This window comes from Engystomops pustulosus, chromosome 5 (genome assembly GCF_040894005.1).
Source record: "Engystomops pustulosus chromosome 5, aEngPut4.maternal, whole genome shotgun sequence".
NCBI classification, from domain to species: Eukaryota; Metazoa; Chordata; class Amphibia; order Anura; family Leptodactylidae; genus Engystomops; species Engystomops pustulosus.
Genome location: NC_092415.1, coordinates 43,141,207 through 43,153,235, shown reverse-complemented (window position 1 = coordinate 43,153,235; position 12,029 = coordinate 43,141,207). Strand labels below are relative to the sequence as shown.

The window sequence follows — 12,029 nt, the reverse complement described above, 5'->3', positions numbered from 1 at the left end:
ACATCACTGTGTGTATTATCCCTGTACTGTAACATCACTGTGTGTATTATCCCTGTGCTGTGATATCACTGTGTATATGATCCCTGTACTGTAACATCACTGTGTGTATTATCTCTCTACTGTGACATCACTGTGTGCATTATCTCTGTACTGTAACATCCCTGTGTGCATTATCTATGTACTGTAACATCACTGTATTATCTCTGTACTCTGACATCACTTTGTGTATTATCCCTGTGCTGTGACATCACTGTGTGTATTATCTCTGTACTCTGACATCACTGTGTGTACTATCCCTGTACTGTGACATCACTGTGTGTATTATCCCTGTGCTGTGACATCACTGTGTGAATTATCCTTGTACTGTGACATCACTGTGTGTATTATCTCTGTACTGTGACATCACTGTGTGTATTATCTCTGTACTGTGACATCACTGTGTGTATTATGTCTGTACTGTGACATCACTATGTGTATTAACCAGGAGCTGTGACATCACCATGTTTATAACCCCTGTTCAATGACATCACGGTGTGTATAAACCCCATAATTAGACATCGCTATGGTTATAGCCCTTTCTTATTCTTTATAGAATACTGTGATATAACTGAGAACAAAATACCTTACCCGGGAATGACAAAATGACAACCTGCCACAGTTCAGCAGCAGAATCACTATCATATAACATTATACAATGATAAAACTGTCCATACCCATGGCAAATACACTACAGTGTGATGAGGGAGTGATTTATTACATCATCAATATGTATCCCATGAAGTAACAATTTGTTATAAAAATGTAGACATTACTCCTCCTCCCCACTAGGAGCGCTAGAGCACAACTCTCAGCGAACACTCAGCTGAGCTGTGGGGGCGGCGCCTGTCACCACAGAGACGCACAGCTAACGGCTGTACACACACACAGCAGCAGCGGTGAGGAGCGGCCGGAGCGCGCGGTAATGATGCGGTTGTGAGTGGGCATGTTGTCTGTAAATGTGCGGTTTTGTGGCGCTGACTAGAGCAGTGTGTATGGTGCGCAAGGCACAGTGCTGTGTGTATGTGTCTGCAGCCTGGTATAATGGAGGACTGTTTGATAACATGGCCGGCTCTATACATCATCCTCTGCTGCCCCAGGTTCTGTCAGGACAGGTATACATGGAGGCTACGTGCTGACAACCTGCTCCAGTGCCATGATATTGTGTGGGTGGTGACGTCACTTGTCATGGAGATCTATACATCTGTGCTGGGTGCCTCTGCTTGCTGTCAGTGAATGATATTGTTTATGCTCAATGTCTATATTCTCATGACACATATATATATACATATATATATATATACACACACACGGGCTGTGCTGATCATCAGAGAGGGGTTTGCAGTGTGAATACAGCGGTGGTCTTACATGTAGACTCCAATGTTTATAAGACTGACTGATACAGTAGTCATCACATTGTATGAATATTATGTACAATCACTGATGTATTAGTTACAGTATCACTGTCCTCCAGGAGGCAGATCTCTCATGTGCTACAGTGTGGCAGCTATACGTTGTGTGTTTAGCACCACTGCTGTGTGACCCTCGGACGTTCAGTTTTTCATATCTCATTTTTAAAGCTAAAAGCCGGTGTGCATCACCTCCTCTGTTTTTTTTTTTTTATTCCACTCGTTTCATCATCAAAAATTGCATCTGAACTGCACAGCTGTAACATCTGGACACCATCATATAAGGGGCTAATAATTGCTGCGAACATAGTTTATGGACATATAATACACAAATCCCATCTCATGCAGGGGTGTCCTGACCTTACAACATCATATAGACCCCTATAGCACAGACTGTTTGAGCTGTTGTTAGATCAATGATCAGGGCAGAATTACGGTTATTACATAGACAGGTAGATATGTCTGCATTATGGCCATCAGGCTTTGTATGAAACTGGATATAACTTGTATGGGTCAAGAGAATTTTAAATATAGTATGAGGAGAAGTAAGAGGCTATGTTTCTTTTCAATGACTGGCAGCATCTTGAAGATAGGCCGTGTTTACACGTTATGTTGTGTTGCTTTTTTTTTTTCTTGTTGCGTTTTCGACGCATTCCACAGTCTTGAATCGTGATCACGTGCGGAGGTTACTTTTTGTTTTAGCGAATGCAGTGGAAACGCAATGTAACCTTTGCACTTGATGAAGGATGAAGACTTTGGAATGCACCAAAAACGCAACACATCCTGTGAACGTGGCCGGAAAATGATTAAAGGCGGTTCTAGGCCCTATCCACAGAACTTGCTGATCGGTGGGGGTCTCAATGGTGGGACCCCCACAGATCACTAGAAAAGGTGTTTGATGGGGTCCTATGTATCCCTGTCGCAGCCAGTCGCGCATACACATGCTGACCCATTCATCTCTATGTAGCTGACAGAGATTGACATCAGATGTAAATCTTAGGACCCCCTTTAAGGTTGACAGTTCCTTTCTGGCTTCTGATGTAGTTTACATATACATAATAAATGACTTGCCAAGCATAAATTGTGTTTCTATTTGGATACAGTGCTGATGTTGTAAGTCTTGTTATCAGAAAAATCATTACGTCCACAATTGCGCTTCTCAAGAAAGTGATGCAGCAGATAATATAATATTATTCTATAATAGTCTTTACATTGAAGAGCTTCCCATAATAAATGGTCATTACATTGTATCAATATTAGGTATAATCGTTTCTTTGTCTCTCTGTATTAGTTACAGTATCATTGTCCTACAGAAGGAAGAACTCTCTTGTACTATAGTGTGACAGCTATATTTTGTGTGCATTTTTAAAAGCATCCTAAACCCTAAAGTATAGGACAGTGATGGCGAACCATTTACAGACCGAGTGCCCAAGCTACAACTAAAATCCACTTATTTACCGTCAAGTGCCAACATTGCATTTTAAGGAGTAATTTATTGCTACCTGTTCTTCCTCAATTTTCAATCGTATCAACCCCCTGAGGCCACCAATACAGTTGAAAGACTATATGCAGACTCTCATTGTAGCTTCTCAATGTAGAATGAAAATGGTGGGTCCAGCAGTGGGACCTCCGAGAACATTGCAGTTCTGTAAACAGCCTCTCACTTTTCCCGCAGTTACTAACAGCCAATGAAATGTCGCTTTAAAACATTATCTCTTAAGTTGCCTGGGACTGCAGGATTTGGTCCTGAAGTGATGGTCTGAGTGCCCACAGAAATGGCTCTGAGTGCCACCTCTGGCACCCGTGCCATAGGTTCGCCACCACTGGTATAGGTGGTCTGGCCAAAATGCGAATGCGTATCCCATAAAACACAAATGCGTTTTGGCCCAACCCCCTTCCACTTGCCTTTTAGATATGTTTAAAAACACACAAAAAAAGTACAGTTGGAAACCATGTACACGTGTCTAGTTTTTCAGGTAAAAACTGGTGCGGATCATAATGGGTGAGAACGTATAATTGGGAGGTGCTTTACCTCCTCTTTTTTTCACTCCACTCCTGGTTTGGACATCAAGACTGTATGTGAAAAACCGAACATGTGGACGCACCCTCAAGTAACATGATACGTTACAGGACACTGCATACACCATTTTATTTATTAATGGAAGGCCACAAGCATGAGCTCTGCCAGGAACTTCATCCTGCACAACACTGCATCTTATAAGGATTCCTGCTGGATAAATGAGTCATAATATAATCTGAAGACTGACACAGAGGTGGTGTTTGTGAATGAAGTCCAAGAGACAAGCCTTTCCAAGCTTAATGTATTAGATGTAATCTCATTCCAATAATGTGTTCACTGCTGGGGGTTGATAAATCTGTAATACTGACCGTAGATAATTAGCTGCTTCTTCTGTGGAGGTGCCATAAATCTATGGGCTGGGACCTCTGTGTCCCTTGATCCGAATCTGAAGACCCTATTTTGTGTGGGTTGTATCTTGCACTTGGGAAAAGCTCATGCGTTGGCCCCCCTCCCCCCCCCTCATGCTATGCAGGTGTACAGCTCTGAACTTAGCGTAATGGGTTTTCTGTGCCACACTACTGTGATGTGTGGGGCTCTGACACCTAAACCCCTTACTAATCAGCTGTTCATGGAGATGGAATTTTCACTATGGACATTGCTGGATCAGAATGCTATGTCTTGCCACTGGACAATGGTTGGAGCTTCTGTTTAAGGAAGTTGTCAATAAACCAAGAGTCAAATTGCACGATTTTGGTCAGTAGAAATAATCACATCCAACCAGAGATTAAAACACAGCTCTGAGCTTCTTCGTTAAAACAATCTTCAGATGTTACTAAACTCTGTAAAGTAATTACAGATGAGGATCGTATACTATTAAAAAGGGGTTTGTGGAATCAGGAGGTCAGGGCTGAAAAATGGCAGATGAGGTTTATGCATTTGAATCAAGGAAGTGAAAATAAGAATGATCTTTTAAAGGGTACATTTTTTTAGTGAAACTGATGGAGAAAAAGAATTGTGTGATTTATCGAGATTTGCATGATAAGGACATAGGGGGAAATGGAATAAAAACGTAATTTCTGTTGATTCGTGGAGTTATTCTGACCACCATATTAGGCATCAAGAAGGTATTTTTCCCTGCATTGGGTCAATTGGTATCAGCCTTGCAGGGTTTTTGCCTTCTTCTGGTTCAACACGGTATAATTTAGTATGATGTTTTTTCTCACCTTTTCACTATGATACTATGAAGTGCGGGAAAAACTGACCGCATAGGATGACAACATTCTTTTTAACACAACCATTGACTTCAGTGGATAAGTTTCACATTTAGGATTGGATCTAGAGCCTTTGACTGCTTCTATTGCTTTATTTACATATCATATGGTTTTCAGAGTGCTGTCCCATGTAGACTTGTACAGGGAAATCATTTGTGGATAAGAGACCAAAGAGTAATATGGTAAATGGGCATCCAGCATGCGAGATTGGCGCATTTTCTTTTACTATTTCAGAAATATTGTTCTCCTACACATACCTCTTCATACACTTTAAGATCATCTGCCCCTTTTAATACATTTCTCTCACAAATTGTTATAATATCTGCAAGTTTCATAATTCATTTTTGGACTTTGCTAGATATAACTTGACTATATAGGCCAAGTCTAGCATTGAAAACCATGCAGGAGTGCCAGTTTTATGTGGAATGAACTTTTCTGGTTGGTGCATTGATGCTACATAAGAGTTGGACATTGTTTATGCTCTCAGCCTTCCCTTTTTGTTGTCATCCTGTTGCCTTGGTGTCTATGGGGCCAGGAGCCAGCTGCATCCACAGCCTCCTCCTTATCCTAGCAACCTCTGCAGGGCCATCAACACACGGGCTTATAAATGTTTGTTCTGATCATGGCACACAGTACTGTCAGGTGGTCACTGGAGGCTTTGTCACTGTTTTACATTTGCTTTGTATTTATAGCTTTTATCTTTCATTTGGAATAATCAAGATTTAAAAAGAAAAAGACAGAATTTTATTGTGGGCATGATTGATTTATTCCATGTGTTTTATGTGGATTAATTACTATTGAATTATAACTTACATTTCTTTAAAAAATACATTCTATTTTCTTGCAGAGGAAACATAGAGAACGATCTTCCAGTGCAATAAGAACATGAACAGGTAGATATTTAAAGGGGTAACAGCCTGTAGATGTGGTTTATATACTGGGACAGGTTTATTAAATTGCTTGCAACAGAATTGTGTCATAATTTTAGCACAAAAATGGTCTAAAATAATTCCCCCAACATCTATTAAAGAGGTTTGCCCATGAAAGAATGTTCTCAAATTTCATTCTTCATTTATTCATTCTACAATTTTACTCAGTTTTATTGCTGTTTTAGCTCCTATCACTCCTATATTCCAGAGTCACTAAACTGACACATTACTGTAATGTCCATCTAGTTCTGTGGGGATGACAATGTGGTTACATTATCAGGGTACAAGGTGTATACGCACTTTCATCTGGCTTCTGACATTGTTCTAACACATAAAAAGAGATGAGACAGAGCTCTACTACATCTCACAGATCATGAGATCCATTAGATGTCTATTACACACACACACACACACACACACACACACACACACACACACACACACACACACACACACACACACACACACACACACACACACACACACACACACACACACACACACACACACCTGTGCTACATCTCACTGACATGTGCCTGCCTCTCCCATCCCCCGGATCACTTATCTCCTCTCTTTCTGCTCATCATGTGCTGACAGGATGTGATCAGTCAGTGTCTCTGAGCTCTGGGCAGGGGGCTGTGGCTACAGACATAAATCCCAGCAGCATGATCTCACACAAAAATCGTAGATGGCTGCCGACCCTAATTGAGAAGTTACTGGGTCATTTCCAGCGGAAACTGAAATTATGTACACCAGGACTGATAGAGACAGGATGGTCTAATATCTGTGAAATGCTGCATTTTTGTTAATAACAGTGAATTAGAGAATGTGTCTTATTTTCTTATGCTGAGTACATATAAGAAACTTGTCTTCGTGGGACTACCCCTTTAAGAAGACTTGATGATTCCTAGTTACAAACTGACCTCTCTGCCCATTGTCATATCTCTTGAAGCTCTCTGGATGCTGGTAATTTACTGTACTTTAGTCCCAGGCTGCAATGATCAACTGCAAGGTGTCTGCAATGAAGCTTTATTGTTAATTCTTGTGCCCTTGTCAACCAGAAATGTTTAAAATCCAAGTGCCACAGCGACCAAAAAATCATTTGTCAGAAGTTACACTTACAAAATATACTTGTTTCTGCTTATATATAAAATCAACTTGATAACAAACCTACAAAACCCCTCTGGTACGTAACACAGTTACTGCTTGTTATCTCATACATGTGCATTCTCTATAATTACAGTATAAAGAGAAAGGTAACCCAGGTTAAACCAGGGCACTTTTGTATAGATCCAGGCACTGAGATTGAGGTAATCTTCTCATATTTGTTATCCGTGGCCTCCTTCCTTCTAAAATCAACTTTTACAATTATGCTAATGAGCTGGAAGGGATCCTGTGGATATTACCTGAGCCCCTCTGTGCTGTAGGAGGACTTCCTCCCTTCCCACCACAGTGAGATCACAGTGATGAATGCTTTAGGTCTGGGGTTACTGAAAAACTCCTTCAGAAATCTGTGGAATCAGTGATGGACGCTTCTGTTTTTCAGCATGCTTGTGAAGAAAACATGCCTTCACTTTTCTGTATTCTTATGATTATTTCTGTATTTTGTACTGCAGAAATGATATGGTGTATTATGTTTCATAATGTATTTCTCTTCACAGGAATCCCTTTTAAAATGGGGGAAGATCTGGATTATTTTCTTGAAGAGCAAAGGGCCAAACTTGCACAGGACAAGGCAGAACTGGAAAAAGATCCACCGTATATGGAAATCAGGGTAAATCTTTTCTCATTGTGCAGGAAAAGTTGTATAGAAGAACTCTTCTGTTGCCGGGTTAAAACAAGGAGTTCCTAAAGACGTGTGGACAAGTCAATAGCGCAAATATGAACTTTATTTATCTGCTAGTAAATTTAATTTCCAGCTAATCTTATTGTCCGCTGCTACATTAATAATTTTTGGGGTTTTGTAGCCTAAATGTCCCAGAATTCTCTCCTTGCCTAGACATTGGCTACAAACTGTTTGCTGTGGTGATTTCTATTGTAATAAACGTCACTTTAGACAAATTATATAGACTGTCTATGAGACTATAGTTACTCTTGTATATGTAAATGCAGCTCTGGGGTATTATATAGGCTGTAAATCAAGACAAGGGCTCATTCAGACTGCCGTTCGGGGCATAATTTGCAGCCAGATCACAGAGCCCCCATAGACTTCTATGTCTCCTGGTCACAATGCAGTGAGAACACCATGACCAAGTCGTCATGACCTGCTCGTCTCCCTCTATAGAAAGGAGGAGTGAAGAGTGTGCACCCCTCTCCCCTTCTCCTCCCAGTCCTGTGCTTGCCCTAGATCTGGCCCGGGCTAACATATAGCCGTCTTAATGAGCCATAAGTAACACACTGAATATTTTGTATTTCCATATTAGGTACGGTTTCTAAACGCAATGCAAGCCCTGAGTGTGACCGCACCCTGATTGTTTTTATGTACTTAGTATCCTAAAGTAAAGATGCGTAGGAACATTTAGTTATGATCACTACCAACAAATAATGATTGTTTCCAGACAACAGATACTAGAGCTTGTATATTGCACTTGATCGCTATCTTGCACAATTCTAATCACATGATTATTTACTGAATATTCCTCCTTGCGACCTCTCAACGAATGCGCATTCATGGGGCACACTTGGTGTGGAGGTGATGTAAAGGGGAAAATAATCACATTGCATTGCAAATATTTCATGGCTTGTATAAGGAAGCACATTGGTGTCCTGATAAATGTCCCTTATTACTTGCTTAGTCTGGCATTTGCAGTCTCTGCAGTGCTGGCAGCGAGATTAGACAGCGTGATGAGACTAATCCTATGAACATGCATCAGATGCCGTGTATTCGTGACATAGATAAGTGGTTTTCAGGGAATTAGTATTGATAGGCTATATGCAGGTGTAGGGGCGACAGCAGACACTGCACGAATCGGCTGTTCCACCTGTCATAAATACAGGACACCGAGTTGGAAGCAGAAGGCTCTGTGTCCTGTGTAATGCAAGAAAGACCCAACTACAGCTGGTGGGTTGCCTTTGAAATGTATGCGATCAACAGTTTTAGTTACAGATTTTGGCACTACATGGAGCACAGGGCCGATTGCTTCCGACTTATTCTTCCTGATCAACCAATTTAAAGGGGTGAAAAACATGGCAGTTCTTTTCCCCAAAAACAGCTCCTCTCCAGAAAACCCCTTTATCTATTAGATTAGGCTTCTGCAATGCATATTACATGTATGAGCAGACACAATTATGCCATGTCTTCTGAATACCTCCCAACCATCCCAGTGGGATGGCTTATTATTTAGCTCCTTTTCTGGACAGGACTGTTAGTTGTCAGCACTTGCTCTATCCATCTCGGTCATCTTATCCATGTTACTGCTTTTAGTTATTGGAAACCGGGGATGTTCATAAGGGGTAAGCATGCTAGCAATGCAGAAAAACTGAAAGTTTCACCTTCCTAAAAGTGAAGGCGATAGGTAACTCATATGCTGGGCACAGGGCAAAGGTTTTACTTATATGAACCATCTTAGCTACATTGAGTCTCAGTATGCAATACAATATATATGTTTATGATTTTTGTTTTCTTTAGAGCAAAAGGTTTGAGAATCCCCCTATAGCTGATCAGCCAAGGACTTATGCCAAGGAAAACATTCCACCTAACAGACTAGCTCAAAGAGAAGCCGCACAGAACAATGCGGGAGGTATGTTGTGAACGTGTGTGCGCTTATGGTTCATGGGTGACTTAAGGGAGAAGTCTTAAAGGGGTTTCTCTGGTTAATATATCTTTATTGACCTATCCTCTGGTTAATATATCTTTATTGACCTATCCTCAGGATAGGTAATCAATTTCTGTTTATTGGCTGTTTGACACACAGTACTTGCGGATGCGCAGTGCACCACTGGAAGTGTCCGGAGAAAAGCCGCCTGGCGCCGGATTGCCATGTGCAGAATTTTCATATCTAGGTGTGACATGGGGCTGAGGGCTGTGACACGGTGTCCACAGGGGTGGATTTTATCGGAGTGGCCATGACCCTGAATGCATCCAAGATTGTTCATGACTCCTTTTTTTGTGTGTGTGTTGAAGCACCAATGCATTGGCATTACACAACAATTATAGTCGCCTATAAGGTACTGTTTGGGGTTTATTGTGGGGTTTGGGAGTGACAGGTTCCCTCTAGTTAAATCACATAGGGGTTCATTTATCATTTTTTTTTCTCTTTTATTTGCAACTTTTTAGTGTAATTATGGCTAAATTTGCGGCTTTAACACCCGTTTTGCAAAGTTTGCTGTGTCAGAGTTTTACACTGCTGCGCCCGATTTATCATAAAAATGTAGATGTGTGAACATTTTTTGCGCAATTGCAGTAAAATTTGCAAATGTTTGGACGAATAACATCCGTCCATCCGAAAACCTGTTGCTTAAATATGTGAGACTTTTCTGCCCAAAACCTTACAAAAAATCTCCCAAACTAGAAGTGTGTTTCGATACTTAAGATGAATGTCCCTCATACACTGTCTTAGGCCTGCACTAAGAATAGACAAAGAATAAGTGTAAGGTTCTTTAGACCGGGATTTAAAGGAATTCTACCATTTGATTTGATGCGTTATGAACCAAACATACTTTGAGAATGCTGTAGCTACAATGATGCAGGATCATATCTTGTTTATTCCCTGTGCTGAGTGGTTTTTCTGAAAAAAAAACTATTATAAAATGATAAGGTGCTCTGTTGCTTTTGTGCTGAGGCTCCGTTTTTTATGCACTGCTTGAGAGAATGATATAATCACTGGGGCTCATTTACTTACTTGGTCACGGTGTTCACCGAAAGCATTGCCTGACGATAATGCACTCTGCCACGATTCACTAAGATCAAACGCCCAATATCCTGCATGTGTCCCTTCCCCGCTCAGGTCCATCGGAGTTCACCTTCTTCCTGGTGCATGTGAGTGCATTGTCTTGCGACACAATTTGAAAGTTAAATCCCGCCCTCAGTCAGAATCAGTCGGATCGTCTGACAACATGCCCCCCCCCCCCAATTTCTATAGTTTGAAAGCCAGCGCAGCTGCACCATAATCCGATCGTGTGTGATACAATTCCAGCGGAAACCCCTGTTAAATACTTCTCAAAGCTGCGCAAAACAGCAGCTGACGAAAACAGCAAAACAGTCCGACGAAAGTGCGATTGGCGACCCTTAGTAAATAAGCCCCACTGTGTTGTGACTGACTGGCAGAAGTAATCAATCGCTGCACCATCCCCCAGCTGCTGTGTATGAGTGATGCAGCTCAGGCTGATTAGTCCTGTCTGGACAGTACAGGAAGCTTGTGTAATGTGTTTATGAACTGCAGGCTGAATGCAATCCAGCTTTTCCAAAGTCCTGAATGTTATAATTGTTTTTTTCAGAAAAACCACTTAAATCAGGGATTAGACAATATATCTTTCTGCATCAGTGTAGCTATAGCGTTCTCAGGGTATGTCTGGTTCATAATGCATGAAATCAAATGGTAGATTTCGACACGAAAGATGGAACTCCCATGTATTGACCTGCAAAGACTTGTAAGGAAACCAAAAAATAAATTAGTCCACTTTAATACAAGTGGGGCCCCAAAATAGAAACCTAAATTAAGAGGTTACCTCAAATATTTACCCCATAAAAGATCTAAAGAAAGCAAACAACAAAAATTACATAATAATCACAATAATACTTAATAGCTAAAAATGTACATTTCTAAAGAAAACTAATCTTTCTAGATGACTTATACACACAGGCAAAAGATAATAGGAATGGAAAAGGATGGTATAATATGGGATGGTCATATCCACATGTACAACCTCAAGAGGTCATTATGTTGTAAAAGATCAGGCATGGAACAATATATGTAATATGTAATAGAAGCTGACAAAATGTTATCAAGTATAGGTCCTGACCCCATGCTGCACACTATTGCATTCAATAAAAGAAGTCCTTATCCTAAAGTACAAATGGTGTTGTGACACCTTCTGAAGAGACATTTTCACCAAGTGTGAATGTGTAACATCACAACACCATTTGTACTTTAGGGGAAGGAGTTTTTATATCTTTCATTGATTGCAATAGCGTGCTGCATCGGATCAGGACTTCTACTTAATGAGATTTAATCAGCTTCCCTTTGACCCCTCAGCACTTCCCCCTCCCTCTGCCTGATATAATCTCACACAGTGGGGGGAATGAATTGCTCCTGCTCAGTGTAACCGCCTGTGAAGCTACAGCATGGAGGCTTTGGTCCCACCCCCCCACATAGCCCTTCTGACTCATTGGCGTAATTCTAAAAGTTGCTTTTAAATTATGGGG

The 12,029-nt window shown here is 41.0% G+C and overlaps 1 protein-coding gene across 6 annotated transcripts in view; it reads left to right on the top strand.

The window, feature by feature from the left end:
• Positions 1 to 825: 825 nt before the first annotated feature.
• CSPP1 (centrosome and spindle pole associated protein 1) overlaps positions 826 to 12,029 on the top strand; it is a 45,286-nt gene continuing 34,082 nt past the window's right edge. For 4 of the 6 annotated variants that reach the window (XM_072151777.1, XM_072151778.1, XM_072151776.1 and 1 more), the window contains exons 1-4: positions 826 to 958; positions 5,584 to 5,629; positions 7,327 to 7,439; positions 9,294 to 9,405. In XM_072151777.1, the coding sequence (XP_072007878.1) occupies positions 7,341 to 7,439; positions 9,294 to 9,405 (211 nt within the window). In that variant the 5' untranslated portion in view covers positions 826 to 958; positions 5,584 to 5,629; positions 7,327 to 7,340. Of the gene's footprint in view, positions 959 to 1,132; positions 1,152 to 5,583; positions 5,630 to 7,326; positions 7,440 to 9,293; positions 9,406 to 12,029 lie in introns of those variants that run through there. The other 2 variants (XM_072151774.1, XM_072151775.1) reach the window with 2 other exon arrangements.